The sequence below is a fragment of the Ceratotherium simum genome, chromosome 38 (genome assembly GCF_057802395.1).
Source record: "Ceratotherium simum simum isolate JZ-2026a chromosome 38, ASM5780239v1, whole genome shotgun sequence".
Taxonomy (NCBI): Eukaryota; Metazoa; Chordata; class Mammalia; order Perissodactyla; family Rhinocerotidae; genus Ceratotherium; species Ceratotherium simum.
Genome location: NC_141937.1, coordinates 17646304 through 17668336, shown reverse-complemented (window position 1 = coordinate 17668336; position 22033 = coordinate 17646304). Strand labels below are relative to the sequence as shown.

Here is a 22033-nt window from a genome sequence, read left to right as displayed (position 1 = left end):
CTAACGTTGGATTCAAGCCTCGGCTCTGCCAGTGCTAATTATGTAACTCTGGGATTCTCTGGGCCTTAGATTCTTAATCTATAAAATTAACCAGTTGTCTGGATGCTCTTTGAGGTTCCTTCTAGACCAAAAATTCCTTGATGCCACTAGAGTTACCAAATTTAGCAAATAAAAATACAGAATGGCAAGGGAAATTTGAATTTTAGATAAATAAGGAGTAATTTTTTAGTATAGTCATGCACTGAATAACGATGTTTTAATCGATGACACACCACATATACGACGCTGGTCCCATGAGATTAGTACCACATAGCCTAGGTGTGTAGTAGGCTGTACCATCTAGGTTTGTGTAAGTACACTCTGTGATGTTCACACAATGACCAAATCACCTAACCACACATTTCTCAGAATGATTCCCTGTTGGTAAGCGATACACAACTGTCCAAGTATGTCCCACATCCCGAAGTTCACATCCCACACCCTAACTCCATGATATATCTGCCTCTCCAGGATGAAAGCCAATATTCCAGCAAAGGGAAAATGCCTGTTTGGGGGAAAGACTGTCAAAATTGTTAATATTCTTAAGCAAATTTATATCAGGAAACATGGGCTTTACAGTGTGTCTTGACCTCCCTGCTCTGATTAAAGAGAGAGGTTGTCAGGAGAGGTGAAGATTAAGGCGTGGGTGGGAGAAAGGAAGGCCCAGGGAGGTTACACTCTCTCACAGAGACACAAAAAGGCCTGTGGAAAAGGCCCTCCATGTCTGGGCTCCGTTTTTTCTCTCTACATTGATTTTATTCTCTGCTTCATAGGAAATGTGATCAGAGTTATTCCCACCCAAATCTCACGGATGGGGCTCATGAACAGAAGTGAATTATTCTCCCCCAAAAAAGAGCACGGGGGGGCCAGCCCAGTGATGTAGTGGTTAAGTTCACACACTCCACGTTGGCAGCCTGAGATTCGCAGGTTCGGATCCCAGGCACAGACCTATGCACCGCTAATCAAGCTATGCTGTGGCAGGCATCCCACGTATAAACTAGAGGAAGATGGGCACAGATGGTAGCCCAGGGCCAATCTTCCTCAGCAAAAAGAGCAGGATTGGCAACAGATGTTAGCTCAGGGCTAATCTTCCTCACCAAAAATAAAAAAAATAAAAAAAACGAGGAAAGAAGTACTAAAAGGAGAAAAACAAAAAAAACAGACAAAAAGATGGGCAGACAGCTGTCAAATTCTTCCGCTTTGGGCTGGAATTCTAGCAACTCCATGTGTCATATTTTCAAAAATCTCAAAATTCTTTCAAATATTTAGACTCTGGGGAGAAGTAACAAGAATGGATTCTTGGGATGAAAATTTGGGGACTCCTGTTACAGCAGACATTTATTGTGAATCTACCATGAGCCTGACACTGTACCACACATTTTCACAAACTTCTCAGCCAGTCCTCACTTACTCTGTCACGTAGGTGTCATCCCTTCTCAGAGGAAAAGAAAATTATATCTGAGGTTCTATTGTTATACCTAGGTTAAGTGGCTTGGCCAACCTTGGTTGGATACTAACTAGCGAGCGAACAATCTAAGATTCTAGCCCATATCATCTGACTTCAAGTTCAACATTTATTTTTAGAAATGTCTTTATGGTTTTTGTTTTCTTTTAAGGCAAAGAAGCCAACCTGCTAATGCAAAATCTGAACAAGCTGCAAACCCCTGAAGAAAAGCTTGATTTCTTATTCAAGAAGTATGCTGAATTGGTAAGATCTTTGATTAGCTCTTTTTGTCAGAAAGATTCAGGTTCTGGTTAGAGCCAAGAAAGGAGGCTATTAGCTTTTCCGGTACCTCATTATAGACCATGGTGGGTCAATTCAGACAAACCAAAGCTAGAATTCATAAAAGCAGAATTTTTTTCAAAGGAAAATGAAACAGAAAAACTGAGGAATAACAGCAAAAGGAAGAAAGAGGATAGAATTGGAGTCTTCTCCATCTCCAATTATGTGTATAATGTGGGGGATGGAAGAGAGAAATATAGATAATTAAAAATTGTGGATATTTAAAAGTTCTTTCTGGTTGTGCAATAAAATGTTAACACACCCAACATAAAGGCAAACTTTCATGCAGTTCTTGTGCCCAAGGTTTTTCAGGGCGTCCACTCAGGAAGACAGAGGGTTGAGTTAATCCCAGCCCTCAGTTGGTGACATAATCTCATTTGGTCTTGACAACTTCCTTCCTCCCTCCATTCTTCCCTTCCTCCCTTCCACCCTCCCTCCCTTCCTTCCTTTTCTCTTTGCTCTACATTCTTCTCCCCTCCCCCACAATGGCAAAGCCTTTGATGTGGTTGCTTTGTGCTCAGTTCTAGGTCCTTCCCATGCAATCTCCCTCTCAATCACTCTCAATCCCCACTGGAGGAAGGGAAGCCCTCCCAGATGCCAGAGAATCCATGAAGTGGATTGTCTCCTTGCCAGTCCTCTTTTCATGGGCCAGGTGGAAAAAGGAGAAAGTTCAGTGAAGCCAGCATATCTGGTTTCCATGAACTCTCACAAGAACTTGATAAAGGAGCTACATTTGAGGTCTGTGCACTACCCTGGGGTGCACGAGACCCACAGCTGGGTTGTGGCACTCTCTAAGTGTAGCTAGGCAATGTGCTTCTCCCTCCTTTTTGCTTTCTTTCTTTAAAAAAATTTTTTCACTTACTTATTTCTTTTGGAGAAGCAGTGACAGGAGAATGAAACTTAAGTCCACATACACAGCAAAACAATTCCTCCCAGCAGTAGTTGAACTGCTCCCGAAGGCAGATTTACCGTGCAGCTAAAGGAGCTTCCAGTCAGGGTCTTCCACTTGCATGGGCCCCTCGGACGCCCTGGACATAATTCTCTTTTCTTAATTTTGTTTTTTATTTAGTGTTTTTTTAAAAGAGGGCCTCCAAAACTGAATAAGCTTCAGGCCCACAGAGCCGTCAGGCCCCTGGTTGCATCTTATCCCTATTGATGGAGTAGAGTTTAGTGAGTGACTTGTTTTCTTTTTCACTCTGACTTTTGTTGACACAAATAATCCATAGTCAATCTATCAATCAAAATTGGGGTGAGTTTACTATGAGCCAAATTTGAGGATCATATAGCCCGGGGCCTACCTTCCCCAAGGAAAGAAGGGCACCAAAGATGTGGGGTGTACAGAGCAGTCATATACCCTCAAAGAGCATGTATCACATATAATTGCAATGTCCCTTTTACAATAGTCACGAGATTGCCCTGTCAGATTGCCCTGTCAGCACAGTGATTGATGGACACAGCAGGTATCAGGTCTCGATGGGTGCGGTAGGTAGCAGGCCTGTTGTCTTGAGTTGGGTGGTCACAGGATGAGCACAGCAATCAAATCCCAGCCTAGGAAGAAATGCTTATCCTTAAGGAAATGCCAATGTGGAGGAAGTTTCATCATTATCTTAAGGCCATTTGTTCTTGTCTTTGGGACATGTTAATTGTTTAAAGCAGATATACAATGCATGTTCAAAGGCTACAGGCCCTTTTGGAGAAAAAAGCTCAGGCCAAATTAGTTTTACACCAAATGGCTTCCTCATATGCTCCAATATATCCTATTGCTTGCCATTTATTTATCACTTTAGTCCTGTAATCCCTATTTGTTCTTTCCTTTCTTCCTTTGTATTCATGCCTCCTCTTATGCTGAATTGTCATGCAATAGACCCAGAGAGATTCTGAGACCCAGAGAGACTGGCTGATTGCTCAACTCTGCCAACGATACTTTTAAATTATTTTTTAATCACATAAACCACATCATGATGATATAAGAAAAATGCTGAATACACAACACAAGTTAAAACATCTCTAGTCCCATAATCTAAACACAAACTTTGATTTATCCATCTTCCTTTCCAGTTGTGCTATATGTGCAGATACCTTTTATTATAATTACCAGGGTAAGGTAGATATAATTTGGTATCTGGTTTTTTGCCTCATGTGACAGACATTTTCCCATGCAGTTTATAGTCTTCATAATTACATTTTCTAAAAGCTATGTCATTTCTCATTAAGTGGCCATATCTACTGGTTCTCTAATTTGGGGACGTTTAGATTCTTTTGACTATTTGCTTTACCAAATATTGCTGCAGTGAACATTATCTTCATTAGATTTGTTCCTTCTTCTTTTTTATGATTTTATGAAAAAGTTCCAGAAATGGGATTACTAAATCAAACAAGTATGAATGCTTTTTTTTTTTTTAATGGCCTTGTTACTTTCCAAAAGAATGGCAGAAATTTATAAAGTATCAGTGGACCAATTTTATTGCAACTTGTTTAATATCAGCTATTAACCATCTATGAACAATTTCAATGCCATAAAATGTTAGGTGTCAACAAAAATAATATTTTTCGGGGGCTGGCCTGGTGGCATAGTGGTTAAGTTTGGCACACTCCACATCAGCAGCCCAGGTTGGCAGGTTCAGATCCCGGGCGCAGACCTACACCACTCAGCAGCCATGCTGAGGCGGCAACCCACTTATAAAATAGGGGACGATTGTCACAGATGTTAGCTCAGGGCTAATCTTCCTCAAGCAAAAAGAAGAGGAAGGTTGGCAACAGATGTTAGCTCATGGTGAATCTTCCTCAGCAAATAATAAGAATAGTAATATTTTTACCAAAAATATGGCCCCCATTTTCACCTGTCCATCCTTGCTCTTTTCAATATTTTCCACATCATTTTCCTTTTGCCCCTTCAATTTATCTACTCATATCTAGGCCATTCATGTTTAGTTTCTAGTGCCATATTCTGTAATTGGCCAGACTGGGTAGCATTCTAGACTAGCACAGGAAGCCATTCACCATGCTGAGGCCCACAGCAGTACATGGGAGGAGAATCACTTCTCCAGTCTGCCCAGGAGCCCGGGCTGTTCACCTTGGTCTCTGGAAACTGTCTGCACCTACTCCCCCTCCTAGCCAAGAAGTCACCCCCACAGAGGGTATTGTTCCAAAGATTCTCCTCATTGCTATACTTGGGCATTTGTTTCATGTCCCATAATAAACTTTAAAACCCACAAGATCATTTTAGAAAAAAATGAATTGGAGAAAACTGACCCAAAAAACCCATTACATTTCCTCTTCGGAAAGGAAAAATTATGAAGGATTTCCATCTTTTACTTGGAGACTAAAATCTATTTCCCTGCTCGTTGATTTGGATATTAATATAGAAAGTGTTTGAAATATAAGTGTTAACAAAGAATAAATCATCAAATTCAAAGCTGTGAATCAAACTGCCACTCTAGCTCACTTACCTTGACAGATTCTGAATCCTGTAGTATTATCTACTATTGTATTCACTAATAAATAAGGGTAAATTCATTAATAAATAAGAATACCTCATGATTAAATTAAGAAATGGCCTGGGAGAAATATTTTTTGCAAATTTCCTCAATTTTAATGTAGTTACAACATCACTAATACTAGTCTAAATTTGTACTTGGCATTAATTTTACTCTTTTAACTTAATAACAAAAAAGAAAGGGAGAACAATAGAAATTGCAGGTAAAAGTGCTCTATGCCTATTACAATTGTACTGAAGAACCGTATCTAAGTGCATTGTTAAATCACAACGCCAGCATTTGACTGGAGTTGATTCAGTGGCAATATGCTTGCTTTCATTCATTAAGAAATCCAATATGCATTCACATACATCTGAAGTACTTGAGCAAAATTAGCCACACTCTAAAAAAAAAATTGTCAGAGAGTTGAGTTTTTATTTAGAGCAAAGCAAGATAGATGTAGCTAAATTTCAAATGTGGATGATCTTGCTGTAAAACTAGGACATTAAATGGTTGATGAACAAGCAGAAATCATCTCTTCCAACTTATGAAACACATGTGGGGTATCCTCCTCCTGATGCTCAGATGAATCCACACAGGGCAGTGTTCCCCAAACAGGGGCACTTTGACCCACGATGGGACGATAGGCAATGTCTATCTGGAGAGCTTTTGGATGTCACCATTGGGGGTGCTACCAGCATCTAGAGGGTCATGGCCAGGGATGCTGCTAAACAACCTAGATTGCACAGGACAGGCCCCCACAACAGAGAATTATCTGACCCAATATGTCAATAGTGCTAAGGCTGAGGAACACTGACATGTGATTTAATCTTCAAAAGGTAAAGTCTAAACTGTAATGGCAATAACAATAATAACAATATATAAATTTGAACAAAGGACAATAGGTCATTTAAAGTCCAAATATAAGCACAAAAGTTTCACCTCTCTCTACTAACTATGGTGCAAAATGAAAGGTGTAAAAACCTCATCTATCCTATGAGCAAGTTAGCATGAGAATTATATAATAAAATATCATTGATTTTCCAATTGAACCTCAAGAAAGATGTCACTTTCAATCAATATTTATAGTAATATGGGCCTAGTTTTTCCTGATGCTAATTCTCACTCATAAGTAAAAACTGCCCATAAGTATGATGTCAGAATATGGTGTGTGAATATCCCCAGCTTAGTGTGGCAAGGGTTATTATAATGGATATATCAGCGTGGGAGGAAGGAGGGAGGAAGGGAGTCAAATAAGACATGAACTGAGGACAGGATGACAGTCCCATTCATCTAGTTCAGAAAGAACAAAGGCTTTTTCAAGGCAGGGAAACTGAGACAGGTATCAGGGCTCCTGTGGCGTGTGTCTCCATTTGCATCAGGCTCTGCGAGGCACCAGGAACACCTGGGGCCCAGGGCTCCCCAGGGCTCTTCCTCCTCAGGAGCCAACAAGATTGTTATTAATACAAGCACCTACCCCGCTTAGGCACCATTCAGGCACTCAGGGAACTGGGTCCAGAGAGGAAATGGCCCTGGACAGAGGGTTGCCAGCATGCTATGGCCGCAGTGATTGACAGGCTGAGACCACACCCCTAGAGTATGCTCGCTTCTGACGGCTTCTGATCCCCAAACTCCCCCACCCCGACTAGAATTCCATAAAAATGTTGCCAAATTTTGCAACTAAAAAATACAGAATGCCCAGTTAACTTTACATTTCAGGTAAACACATTTTTTTAGTAGGAGTATGTCCCATGGAATACTTTGGAAATGCTTTTAGTAAAAAATTATTCCTTATTTATTTGAAATTCAGACGTAACTAGGTGTCCTACATTTTATTGCGCAACCCTACTCCAGAACTTTAACATCCCGGGATGGAAAGCCTGGTGGTGCACCGGTTTCATTTTCCATGCTGTCTCGGGTACTTCAGTTGTGGCTGCTGGAGGACGGTAAGAAGAGGTCCCACCTGTGCTCAGCAGACAAAAGCATCATGATTTATTCACCAAAAGCACGGAAGTTGCCTGGGATCGGGGGTTGCAGGGCATGTTACAGATACTTGCCATTTATGCTGTTGAGTTGTGCAGTGGTCATTTCTGAAGCTTTGGTGAAAAATTGTCAATGCTAGGTAGTTGGGGGTACTTTCTCTTCCCCTTTTGTTCCAGAACCAAGTGGGCTCGCCTCCTGGTGAGTTAAATAAGACTCTACGCCAGTGGAAGTTGTCTCATAAAGTAAAGTGTATTTGCAGCAAATAGGAGGCCACAAGGAATCATTTCCAAAGTCGTGGCATCCCCGAACAAAGGGAAGCAGGAACTTTTATTTTGGTTCGGTAATGAATATTCAAAAGGGAGAGGCGAGTGTTCACTTGCACAGGCTCAGTTGCAGAACATGCTTCCCCATAATGAGGCCTAAGCTCCTCCTGGAGAGACCTTTGCATTAAAAATAAAGCAAAGGTCATGGGCATAGCTCTTGTGGTGAGGCTTGGTCAGTTTCAGGATGGCTGGTGGTTACATCTCCCTAACATAGAAAGGCAAAAGAAGCAACTTGGAAAAACAGTTAATTACTTCCAAACCCACCTTTGAGTTTCTTGAGGCACCTAGTCAGTGACACTTTCTCACACTCATAGCCCAAAATTATAAAGAGGACTTCATCTTCTACTTACCAGGAGCCTGCTTTTCTCTTTCCTATTTTTTAAAATAGTTGCTATAAACTTGTTTTGAGAAAGAATTGGGAGGACTAACTGTAAACCAAGGAGACACACTGTTGATCACTGCCCCAAGGCAAGGCGTTATCGGGAATTCTGGCAATTTACAGATGCTGACCCATGCCTTTCTATATTGGCTGGCATCATTAGATAGACTCAAGAGAGAAAAACTATTTATAGACCACCAAAAAGAAGCTCAAAGTAGGAAGAGATCAATAACAGTAAGGATGATAAGGAAAAACCTATAAAAGTTATGCCTTAAAAACCGTATCTACAACTATTTCAAAGATAACATTTGTGGGTTCATTTGATTCCCGAGGGACAGTGATAATAGCAAAATGTTTCCAAACAATCAGACAGTGATCTTTAGGCATTTCTGGTTTTGTTCCTTTTCTATCAACTCAAAAGAGATTCCTGCCGTGTTCTTTCCTGTTTGCACCTCATGTCTAGCTCGATGAACATCGCACTGAGCAAAAGAAGCTAAAACTCCTACAAAAGAAACAGGTACAGATCCAGAAAGAAAAGGACCAGTTACAAGGTGAACACAGCAGAGCTGTCCTCGCCCGGAGCAAACTGGAGAGTCTGTGCCGGGAGCTGCAGAGACACAACAAGACGCTGAAGGTGTGTGCTACCACGTGTGTCTGCATAACACTCTTTCTTGCCTGCTGCATAGACACATGCTTCTGCTACCCGTGGGAAGAGCATGAGCTTTAGAACCAGAAAGACTTGGGTTCAAATACTAGCCCAGCCACGTGCTCACCTATGACCTTCCATAAATTATTTTACCTCCCGAGCCTGTTCTCTCATCCGTAAAATGGAGATTGTACCAACTTCATTGTGTGGTCCAGGAAAAATTAAATGAGGTCACAAATGTAAGGTGCCAGTTAATACCTGACACAGAGCAGGCTCTCAGTAAAATATGTGCCATCCCCTCCCCTCTCACCTTTATGTTTTTTTTTCCCTCTCTCATTTTTTTTTTGAGGAAGATTGGCCCTGAGCTAATATCTGTTACCAATCTTCCTCTATTTTTTTTCTTTTTTCTCCCCAAAGCCCCAGTACATAGTTGTATATCCTAGTTGTAGGTCCTTCTAGTTCTTTTATGTGGAACATCGCCTTCCCATGGCATCACCTTTGTCACCACCTTCGCCTTCATCACCGCTTGATGGTCTGCGCCTAGGATCTGAACCGGTGAACCCTGGGCTGAGGAAGCGGAAGGTGTGAACTTAGTCGCTGCCCCATCTGGCCAGCCCCTCACCTTTTTCTTATGTTGAGTGTGTTTTGTTTTGTCTTTTAAGGTAGGCCTTACTTCTGTTCTTTAAAATACAAACTTGGAAAAGTTCAACATTTTTTATATGATAATGAAATCTGCAGGACATGAAATAAATTGACACAAAGCTAATTTACACGATAAAGCAAGATTGAGAGCCAAAATGTTAATAGTCAGCTGAAAAAAGAAGCTACTTGAAAAAACACTGAAGCTCTTCAGATTTAATTATTCAATCTAAAAATAATAGACTGATCACTTCATTCAGTCTGCATGGGCTTCATTAATTACAGCGTGAGCCTCTAGCAGTGTGGTTAATTTGATTACACACAGACACTAGCTCCGTTCAATAAGCAAGACGCAGGGCTCTCCAAGATAACCCTGCATGTGTTCACAATCCCCTTTCCAGCTGAAGATCCTAAAGCTTTTGACAAACAAGAATTAATTAGACACCAATATTCCTGTGAGATAATTGTTATTACATGTGTTTAAAAGGAGATACTTTAAGAAACAGAGAGATTAAGATCATTGCTGAGTTTGTACAACGGAGTTAGGAAGAAAAATAGAAGAGGACAATGGCTCCTCATATAGAACTGGTTTTTGATATCTATTGAACTGATGAACTCTAACTCTCAAATTATGAGTTGTAGGAGATGAGCTTCCGGCATCTCTTCAATCTTTGCACTAGGGACAATCAAAACCCAGGTCAGATGGGGGCCTGGGATGAGAGCACCATCCTCAACTCAAGATATGTATTCAAGTAATAGCTCTCTGTGTTTATATAAATTTCCTGCTTTCGGTAGTGTTGTATAGCAAAGAGACAAAAATTAAATCGAGTGGGAAGATTTATCAACAAAGAGGTTTAACGAATGGGATGATGTGGCTGGGTCTCTTGGGGTAGCGTTCAAGGACAGAATGGTGGAAGCGTCAGGAGACCCTGTAGATATAGCCACACACTCTCAGTCCTGGCTTACAGTTATGAACTGAAATTAAGAATCCTTATTATTCCAGGAGTTGTGCTAAGTGCTTTACAGATGTTATTTTATTTAATCTTCACAACAACCCTGTGAGAGTTAATATCTCCATTTCATTGGTGAAGAAACTGAGACTCAGCAATCCAAATCAGTTGTCCAAGGTCACGCATATTTTAAGTGTCAAAATTAGGATTTATATTCAAACTATTTTTTAATTTCTCTTCTGATTTTTTCTTTCACCCGTGGATTATTTAGAAGTGTCGTTTAATTTTTATAGCCCATCATATATGGTCTATCTTGATGAACATACTCTATGTACTTGGAAAGAATGTCTGTTCTTCAGATGAGAGGTGTAATGTATAAGTAACAGTTAGCTCTAGATCATTTATGTCTTTATTGAATTTTTGTCCATTTGTTCTGGCAATTGCTGAGAAATGGGTGTTAAAAATCTCCTAGTGTGGTTGTGGAATTGTTGACTTCTCCTTTTAGTTATGTCAATTTTTACTTCATGTATTTTTCTGAAGCCTTGATATTAGGTATATACACATTTATGATTGTTATGTCTCCTTGATGAGTTGACTGTTTTATCACTATGAAATGTTCTTCAGTAATAATCTTTATTCTGATGTCTACATTATCTGATATCAAAATAGCCACTCCAGCTTTCTTACTCTCATTGTTTGCATGGTACATTTCTTTCTGTCCATTTATTTTCAACCTGGGTCTTTATGTTAAAGTGCATCTCTTATAGACAGTATAGAGTTGGACCTTGCTTACTTTCATTCATACAGTATCTGCCTTTCAATTAGAGTACTAGTCTATTAACATATCTTGTAATTATTAGTGTGGTTGGATATATGTCTACCATTTTATTGTTTATTTGCTATTTGTTACCCCTGTCTTTGGATTATTTGAATGCTTTTAAAATTATATTTTAATTTATCTCTTGGATTTTTAATTATACCTCTTGGTCTTTATAGGGGTTGTTCTGTGATTACCATATACATCCTTAACTTTTCACACTCTAGCTGGAGTCAATACTGTTCCATTTCACATAATATGTAGAAACGTTGCAGCTAAAATAGGTCCATTTACTTCCCCCACCTTTAGCCTATAACTGTTATGTGTATCACACTTACATACATTTACAAAGCCCATGAGACAATGTTATAATTTTTGCTTTAAACAATATTTCTTTAAAAATCAAATGCAAAAACTATTTTTTTTTACCCAGATATTTACCATTTCTGATGCATTTTAGTCCTTCAGAAGCTTCAAGTTTTTCTGTTTGGTGTCATTCCCTTCAGCCTGAAGAATCACTTCAATATTTCTTATAGTACAGGTCTGCTGGAAATCAATTCTCTTATTTGCTTTTCATATTTAAAATGTCTTTCTTTTGCTTTTGTTATTGAAGACTATATTCATTGGATATAGAATTCTGAGTTGATAAAGGTTTTTTTTCTTTTCTTTCTTTCTCTCAGTCTTTTATAGATTCTGTGTTCTGGCCTTCATAATTTCTGATGAAAATCAACAATAATTTGAATTATTGTACCCCTGTATGTGATGTCATTTATCTCTGGTGACTTTCAAGGTTTCTCTATTGATCTTTGGTTCTTAGAACTCTGACTGCTTTATGCGCAGGTGTGGTTTTCTTCATATTTATCCTACTTCGGAATTTTCTGAGCTTCTTGTATTTGTAATTTATGTCTTTCACCAAATTTGGGGAAGTTTCAGCCATTATTTCTTCAAATATTTTTTCTGTTCCATTCCCTCTCTCTCCTTTCCTTCTAAGATTCTAACTGGATTTGTGTTAGACCTTTGGATATTGTCTCACAGGTCCTTGAGTCTCTCTTCATGTTCTTCACCAATCATTTTTCTCTTTTATCTTCACATTAGATCATTTTATTGGTCTATCTTCACCATCATTGACTCTTTCCTCTGTCATCTCTATTCTGTTCTAAGTCCATCCAGTGATTTTTAAATTTCATGTTTTGTAACTTTTAAGTCCAGAATTTCCCTTTGATTCTTATTTACAGATTATTTTTCTCTCCTGAGATTTCCTATCCTTTCATTCATTGAGATAGTATTTTCCTTTATATCAATGAGCATAGTTATGACACCTGTTTTAAAATTCTTGTCTGCTGATTCCACATCTATGTCATTACGGAGTAGACCTCCTCTGATTATCTTTTCTTTTGAGAATGGGTCTTGTTCTCCATATGTCAAGTGATCGTAGATTGTATCCTGGATGTTGTGTTGTGGAGAAGATGGATTCTAATATACTCCTCGAAGAATGCTGATTCTTTTTTTTTTCTTAGGAAGGCAATTAACTTGGTTAGAATCAAGCTGCAAACTCTCTTTTGGGCAGCAGCTCAAATTTCAGTTCACTTCTTTTTTCCTTAGTTAGACTACTTTGAGTCTGCCCTGCACATGTGTGATTCAGGGTCAACCAAAGATTTGGGCAGAGTTTATTCACAGAATTTAGGGCTCTCTCTCTCGTTCTCTCTTTGACTTTCCAGAGAATCTCCCTCACCTTCCAGTAGCTATAGTTGCCCAGAACTCTGTGCTTTTGTTCTTCAGACCAGAACGATGGTAGGTTTCTATGAGAGTTTTACCCATCCTGTGCAGCTGCCAATTGCAGTCCTCCCTCAAGCTAAAAGCTATCAAAAAATGGGAAACTTACAACATACCATTATTTTTTACAGGTGTCAACTTCCCTCCAGAATCTGCCTGATTTTGTTGACTCTCCAATGTCTTCAATTAGTTGTTTCTTGCATTTTGGCCAGAGTTTATAGTTGTTATTTGCAGAAGGGTCAGCATGGTATAAGCTTCCTTGGCCATACTAGTGAAACAGTCTAAGTACATCTGATTCAAAAATCCACGTGCTAGGAGCTTGGGAAGATATAGAAAGAGAATGCATACCAACACCCTTTCCACTACCATAAATTTTAACTTTTACTGTTCTTTATTAAATTTGATTTTTCAATAAGTCAAAAAAAATCCCACAAAACCTCACAATTTAGGACAGTTTAGAAAAAGACCAATGAAAGTCTGAGACATGGGCTTATTTCAACAAAATACTATACATATTTGAAGCACTAAATCTGAGCTTCAAATTATACTGAAAAAGAACTGCCCAGTAAGAAATGGGTAAGTGTCTCAGGGAACAAGATTTTAATAAAGAAGTAGGATCTGTTATCAGAATATCACAGAATTTTAATGTGGAAAGGAATATAGGAATCACCTAGTCCAAGTTACTCATATGTTTATATGTAAATTAATGTAATTGATTCATTAAATAAACATTTACTGAGTACCTATGGATTATGTGCCAGGCACAGCACCAGTTCTAAGATGCATAATGATGCTTGCAAATTTTGTTTTCTTAGTTATTTCAGACTTTGTCCCTCAATTATTTGCATTATTAATTTTTACTTTGAATAATATGCTTGATAAAGAAAATTTTGTCTCAGACATCATCCAAATGATTGTAAATTCTTTATCAATGGACACAAATTTTATAAGATTTTGCTGGATTTATCTTTCTCTCATTGAAGAACAATGTAATGTCAAATGCAAGCTGCCATTCTGTGGGCCAAGTTTGGGTGCTATGATGGTTTCACATATGTTTAATGCATCCATACCTTCTTTAGCCAGTTGCTAGTGAAAAACTCAGACTTGCTGGGTAGCATGGGATGGTTCTTTCATCTACTCTTTCATTTATAGTTGGAATAGTTATAAATGCAAATGGCATTCAGTTCATGGTCTGTAGATCTACCACTAGGAGCTTGTTGAATTCTAAGCTAATCAGGATCAATAAGGAGACAATCACTATCATGTGTATATTCAGTGGCACTTAACAGATGGTCATAATCATTTTTAGTAAAATACGTATAGCAAGTGTTAGCTTACAAAGTTCAAGGAAATAACATCTCAGTTAATTTCTTCAGTTTAGCAAGTACAGATATCTTCTATAATATCCCTAAGAAATTGCCACTCAGTAAATGTTTATACCACGAATAAATTATGATTCTGATATCAGAAGTTATATTAGAGTTAGAAAATTATGTTACTATTGTAGTGGAAAGAGGATACCTAATGATAAATTAAAATATTTCCAGAGCACATATTTTCAGCATCAGTTTTTATTTTGATCACGTTATTCTACTGTCATAATAAAGATTTGTGCAATTACTTATGTTTAAATCATTATTTCTTTTTAAAAATCATGTCACATAATTTGATCATGGTAGGCAACTAAACACAGTATAATTTTACTTGCCAACAATGAAGCAAGCTTTTATAATAATAATTAATCAGAACTGAAAGGAATCCTAAAATGTCTGTACCACTTGTCAGCAGTGTCTCTATCTTTGGTATGATGTGGCAAGATTAAACCCTTTTATTCTAAAAGAATGAGAGGAATAATCACAAAGCAAACAATTCTCAATATAGATATGGGGAAAATCTGGATACATTATTAGTGGTTAGCAGTGAAGGGAGAGTTCTGATTTAGGAGAAAAGAAACAGAAATGATGTAAAAGTTAATTTCCAATTCTGAATGTTAACAAAGTGGAAGAGGGGAAAATTAAATGTTTCATTTTAGAGTTAAAGAAATTTGAAACTCACTATTGCTTTCAGATTCAAAATTTACATTGAACGTTTCAATAATCCTGTGTGACATGTGGGATAATTGTTCTTTCAGAAATAAAATATCCAGCTTATTTTCAAAGATTTCCTTTTACATTCTTGAATCACTGTAATTGATCTACAGCTAGTTTCCTTTTTAAGCTCTTTGATGAAAGTTTTTTCTTACTAAGAAAAAGTTTACATTGTGATCACTTAGATTTACAAAACTTGAATAATACAATTATGTGGTTAATATGCCATAAATTTTTACAGAGGAGTCTAAGATCTATTGTTCTTCTTTCTGTACTAAACCAAGGAAACTCATAATCTGTCTCATCAATCAGTAAAACCCGGTGACCTTTTCTCCAGGCCACAGCCAAGAGATCAAAACTGTGCAATTGCATGTTTGTTAGAAATCGCTGCAGTTTATTCACTAAGCAGGAGTCCAGTCATCTTTGAAACAAGCCTATTCATCACCAACTATCAAATTCAAGGCCCTCACCACACCTGCTCGAAGTGACTGTGTATTCACAGCTGAGACCTTTGCTCAGACATGTATTTTGGGGCTGAGCAACGTGAACTCTGGACAACTGAGGAAAAACATCCTCCTTACCCTACACACTCATCTCCTTTCATTGACCTAACCCTGAGTTCTAGGAACCCAGGGTGCATGCAAACCAGCATAACAAAATATTTTGCTTTTTATCCACAGGAGGAAACCCTTCAGCGGGCACGCGAGGAGGAGGAGAAAAGGAAGGAGATCACGAATCATTTCCAGAGCACCCTGACAGATATCCAGGCCCAGATTGAGCAGCAGAGTGAGCGAAATATGAAGCTGTGTCAGGAGAACACAGAACTTGCAGAGAAACTGAAGAGCATCATTGATCAGTACGAGCTCAGAGAGGAGGTGAGAACCACACCAAACTGCCTAGAAGCACTGTAGGTAGATCTGGATCTGGGGTTGTGAAGGTGGGGAACTTGGCTAATAAGGAAGTTATGGCCAGCCTTCTCACATGATTCATATTTGGGATTGGATTTCTTTTACTAGCCAAAATAAAAACACATCTATTGCCAAATATCTGGCTGAAATCCATATGAAATTTCTTCAAAACTGGAATCACTGCAAAGCAAAGGCAATAAATGGAAAGTGCCCATCAATGGATGAATGGGTAAAGAAGATGTGGTATATATACACAGTGGAATATTACTCAGCCATAAAAAAGACAAAATCGTGCCACTTGCTACATCATGGACAGACCTTGAGGGTATTATGCTAAGTGAAATAAGTCAGACAGAGAAAGACAATTACTGTATGATCTCACTCATACGTGGAAGATAAACAAATAAACACACAGATAAGGGGAACTGATAGGCAGTTACCAGAGGGGAAGGGGGTGGGAGGAGGGCAAAAAGGGTAGAGGGGCACATATGTATGGTGACAGATGGCAACTAGACTATTGGTGGTGAACACGATGTACTCTATACAGAAGCTGAAATATAATAATGTGCACCTGAAATTTATACAATGTTATAAATCATATGACCTCAATAAAAAGAAAATTACAATAATAAAAAAAGAAAGTGGCAGGCCATGAGCCCAGTTAGCCTTGAAAACAGCATTTCTCAGCCTTTATAAAACCCTCTCTTTAGAGCCAAAAAATATCTCACACACTTCCTCTTAAGAATCCCCATGTCATCTAAATTATGGGTCTGTATTCTATATACCCAACAATTTAATAATAGTATTAATAGTGTAATAATTGTAATAATAATGTTATTATTTGTTCAGTGCTTAGTTTGTGCCAGACAATGTGCTAAGTACTATACTTTACATACACTATGTCATTTAATTGTCTCAAAACTCTTATGCACTAGATAATAACATCATCCACATTTTATGGATGGGAAGCAGAGCCTACAAAATTAAATCCCTTACCCACTGGCATAGAAACCAAAAGGGTTTTACTTTCAATACTTTACATTAGGAGGACTATAAGGATCATTTATTATTCCAAAGTTGTATTTTAATATTTAACATGTTTTTAAGACTCCAGATTCCCCTCAGGATTTTAATATATCATATTCCTTTCCCCATCCCACCCACATTTTAAATCTCTGCCTTAAAATGTAACAAAACATCGTCAAAGTGACTCTGTTGGCAACACGCTGACATTTGATCAAGAGAAAACGAAGCCAGCAGCACATGGTAGGGGCAGTTTGGTAAATCAAGAAACTCCTCACAGTGAGCCAGGATGCCATGCCGTGACTGCCTCTTGTCACAAAGATCAGTCCCTCTCCAGAGTGGAGGTTCAAGTGAAAGCAAAAGGGAAGGAGCTAAAAAAAAATATCGGTACTCTCCAGAGAGATCTCAGATGGGAATGGCCTGGTAGACCAGTTGTATGTGTCTGGGATGGGTTGTATGTAAGGCCCAAGGGTAGAGCTCTACATGTCCTCCTGCCAGTGGGACCTCAAATGACCGAGAAGTTCTCCATGTTCAGGCAGAGTTGGAAGCTTCTCTTCACCAAGCAATAGAGAAATCCAAGATGCGGAGGAGACAGTAGCACATTTGCATATCAATTCTTCTGTGACCCATGACGCTTGGCCTTTCCCACCAGAGTGACAGAGTTGAAGGCAGGGGGCTCCCGCCTCAGTCCCAGACCTAGGGCCACGTGCTGGCACCCTAGAGCTTCCTCACAACACTTGAGGCAAGAATGTGGAGGAGAATTCCATGATAAATTCCATGATAAATTGTATTAATGTTGGGATTGAAAGTGGTTTTTTAGGGGCCACCCTGGTGGCGTAGTGGTTAAGTTCACGAGCTCCTCTTTAGGGCCTGGGGTTCACAGGTTCAGATCCTGGGCGTGGACCTATGCACCGCTCATCAAGCCATGCTGTGGCAGGCGTCCCACATACAAAGTAGAGGAAGATGGGCATGGATGTTAGCCCAGGGCCAATCTTCCTCAGCAAAAAGAGGAAGATTGGCAACAGATGTTAGCTCAGAGCCAATCTTCCTCACCAAAAAAAGAAAAAGTGGTTTTTTATTCATAGAAGGAGCCAAAATGCCAAGTGTTAGTGCTGCAGCCCTTGCAATATCCATCATTATCTGTGTTATCTAGCGTAATAGCTAGCATCATATCTAATAGTTACCAAATTTAGAGAAACAATGCTGGTTCCTTTCGGAGTTCACACTGCTGAGCTCTGGCACCTCTATCTTTTGCAGCCACTTTTGTGTGGTGCAAAATGATGGGGGCTCCACCAATTTATGGCTTTTATAGAAAGCCACCAGTAATGCCAATGCATTAATTCTCCTCTTTTTTTCTTTCTTAAAACCTGGAGAATGTGTGTTTATGTGAATAACACTTCTTGATTTTACATCTTTTGGTACCAATGATAAGTCAAGCTTGATGCACGCCCTTTGTTTTTTCCTTAGCATCTGGACAAAATATTTAAACACAGAGAACTGCAGCAGAAGCTGGTGGACGCAAAACTGGAGCAGGCGCAAGAAATGATGAAGGACGCAGAGGAGCGACACAAACGAGAGAAGGAATATGTACTTATCGCTTAAGTCAGTGTGCTTGTCCAGTCTGCCTCGGGGTCAGAGAGCCCCTGAGAAAGTTGATTTTGATAATGGTCCTAGAGCACTAGACTGATGGAGAGGGAGCCTGAGCTCCCGTGGGGAACTACATTGGCCAGCCCAGTAGAAGCCACAGTACCTACACTATTTTGTACATAACATAATCATGCATCCATTCAACAAACTTTTTCAAGCACCTGTCTTATGCTAAACACCATCCTAGTTGCTGGGGTATAGAGGTGAACAAGACCGAGAAGGCCATGTCCCAGCCTGGAGACTAGCGTCTAAGTGGGCAGAGACAGGCTATAAACCAGCAAACAAATGAGGAAGGATAACTTCAGATAATGATTAGTGCTGCTAATCATTAGGGGAAATGAGGAGGAAATGACAAGAGGCAGAAGGAGGGGATCTACTTTAGACTGGGTGACAGGATGGCCTCCTGGAGGGGAGGATGCTTGAGCCGAGCCCTGCCTGACGAGAAGGACCCAGAGAGGAGGGCTCCAGCAGCAGTGTCTGCAGCAGTGACAAAGGCCTGGTGCTAGAACCAGCTTGGCGTCCTCCAGAAACAGGAAAAGGTCAGGGAAGCAAGAGCACATTGACCCAGTGGGAGGAAGTTCAGAATGAAGTTGGAGAGGTCAGCGCGGGCCCAATTGTGTAACTGTATAGGCTTTTGGATTTTATTGGAGACACCATGGGAAGATACTGGGTACTTTTAGCAAAGGAAATGACATGATCTGCTTTGCATCTGTAAAAGATGAATTTGGCCCGTGGGTGGAAAATGAACTAAAGAGGGGCCAGAAAGCAAGAAGATAGTGGGGAGGCTCCTCAGCAATCTGGATGAGATATAATGATGGCTTGGATTAGGGAGGTGGCAGTGGAGAAGGACAGCTGGACATGGATAAAAGTTATATTAGCAATGTACAACCAACAGGCGAGGCTCTGGACTGAAGATGGTGACAGTAAGGAGAAGGAGGAGTCAAGGATGACTCCTGAGGTTTTAGTTTAAGAAACTGAGTGGTGGCTTTTACTGACATCTCATTAACTCCAAATACTCCACAACAGCTGTAGGGCCATTCTACAGATGAGAGAATTGAGGCTCAAAGAGGATATGCACCTTGTTTAAGGTCATATACTGCTAAGTGACCAAGACGTGTTGGTCACACTTCCAACACACCTCGACATCCCAGTGTATCCCAAACCCAAGCTCTGACAGGACAGCACACTCAGAGGCGTGTTTCAGAGCCACAAGTGGAAGTGTGTGCCTGTTGCTGGGGAGACAGAGAATTAAGACATAGTCAATGGACCAATTATTTCAATTTGGCCATTTAACATCTGATCACGAGATCTGCATTTACCTAAAATCAGACTAGAATCACCCTAATTTGTTAGAATAGTGATTTAAAAATAACTTCCATTTTCAAACGTGGCAAAAAAGCACGAATTTTGGAGAACACAACCTGGTGGACATTGGATAATTTCAAGTCAGAAGTCCATGTGCTCTTAATAAAAAGATTAATTTATTCAATCCATGTACAACCTAGCTCTCAAAGTAAGAAATAAAGTATTTAATTGTTATTCAGAATCTAAGAAAATAGATATTCCCCTGTTGGTGTAATTGCCCTCAGGTAAAATATGCTTCCTGCGGAGTATCAGTACCTTTGGTACATAATATATGAGACAGGACAGAGGAACAGCTAGACAGAGATTCACATGAGGGAGACTGGGGGGCAGACGCGGAGTGATCCAGCTCTAGCAAGAAACTAGCATGCTCCCTATTTTCCTACTCTGGTTTAGCAAAAGATAGCAGATTTGAGTCAAAGAAAGGTAGCCTCCTCAGTTCTTCCAAGCTGGCCACCTACCTGGGTTCCAGCTCTGACGTTTCTCTTTGAAAGTGATGAAATATCAAGTTAGAGCTGGGGGATTTCTTCACCTCGAGCAGAAGTGGCAGCCACCTGCCTCCCCCTCGATCAGGGACCACCCATCACAGTAGGGCTCCTCAGCCTGTGTGGGGAAGCAGAGGCCATGGTCGCTGCCACCACACAGCTCACATGGCCGGAGGGGGCCCTGCAGTCTTCTACCCCGTAGCTGCCCCAAACCCTTCGTACACCAAGTCAAGTGCTTTTCTATAATAATTAATCTTCATTCTTACTGGGAGGCCTAGAAGAACAGAGAGAACCTATTTTACAAATGGAGAGGCCAAGCCAAGTGCAAAAGATAAACTTGGATAAGAAAAAAGATGCCTTCAAGTTTTAAAAAGAATGATTGTATTGTTTTCTGTTCTGGTTACAAAAGTAATACATGGACCTTACGGACATTTCTTTACAATGAGGATAAAAAAAAAGGAGAAAATTTAGATCAGCCTATCTTCAAATACAACAGAAACTTCTTAACTGACGGCCACCTGCCTGACTAACCAGATTAATCCCGGATGTTCACCACTCTCTCTGTAGACGCCCTGACAGATGCCCCCAGCATGTTGAATCCTGCTGCTAGTCAGCCACTCGGGGATGTCCTCACATGGAACCCCAGTTAGGTCAGCTGGAGCTGACCAAGAATCAGCCCTTGGCTCGCAAACCTTTTGTTTGCAGTTATCCTTGTTTTTGTATCATGTACATCAACAGAATGATACATAAACTGATGAAATATGTATGAAAAGAAAGGTATTTCTATGAAAACTATGCTTAATGCTTTGAAAGACTAGATGCAGGAAAATAGCAAAACACGATTGTCAAACTCAATGTGAGTAGCTATAGAAGACAGAAAGGTGTAAAACTCTAGAGAATTATCCAATCAAGAGACTTCACAAATATCTTTAGGACTTTAGGTTCTAGCACTATTGTTTTAAAAAGAAAAAATATATGCACATCCTTATATGACACATTATGGATATGATTATTGTAAAAACAAAACAAAACTCTGAATTCCAATCAAAAGATCCATACCCCAACAGAGACCACAGCCCTACATCAAAAGTGATAAATAAGTGAACATATATCTTAAGTTAAAATAACGTTTTTTATGTACGTGTGTCGTTTTTATGTCTAGAACAACTTTTCCAATTGGACCCATCAGCTCCCAGTTCTGACCATGTTTGATATGAGGGCCTTGGTTGTATTTGAAGAGCTGCCTTATGGAAGAGAGATGAGACTTATTTTGTAAACTTTATATAGGATTTAGAACAATAGGTCTAATTTCTAAGCCAGTGTTTCTCAAAATGTAAACCATGGACCACCAATATCCAAACCGTCCTGGCATCCTGGGTATTTGCTATAAGTACTGATTCCACACACCCTATACTTTCTAACTCATATTCTCTGAGAGGGACCTGCATTCTTACATGATCTCTAGGAGATTCTGATGCATGCTACGGGTGGAGAACAGTGGTCTAGAAGAATAACTTTGGGCTTACTATAAAGGAACAGTTGCTCACAACAATGCCCCAGGTGGGAATGTTCTGGAAATGTTCAAGCAGAGGCTGAATGATGTTGGGCAAGATTGCTAGAGAAGATTCCAGAATTTGGTGGGAGGTTGAATTTTGTGTGATTCATGCTTGAGTTGGAGACTGTTTTCCCCTTTTTTTTCCATTAGAACCTTAA

At 39.6% G+C, this 22033-nt stretch overlaps 1 protein-coding gene across 1 annotated transcript in view; it reads left to right on the top strand.

The window, feature by feature from the left end:
* The window catches only part of TXLNB (taxilin beta), a 40775-nt gene that overhangs the window by 7069 nt on the left and 11673 nt on the right, over positions 1 to 22033 (top strand). The window contains exons 2-5 of the mRNA XM_004442095.3: positions 1656 to 1747; positions 8447 to 8617; positions 15576 to 15770; positions 18294 to 18413. Of these exons, the coding sequence (XP_004442152.2) occupies positions 1656 to 1747; positions 8447 to 8617; positions 15576 to 15770; positions 18294 to 18413 (578 nt within the window). The remainder of the gene's footprint in view (positions 1 to 1655; positions 1748 to 8446; positions 8618 to 15575; positions 15771 to 18293; positions 18414 to 22033) is intronic.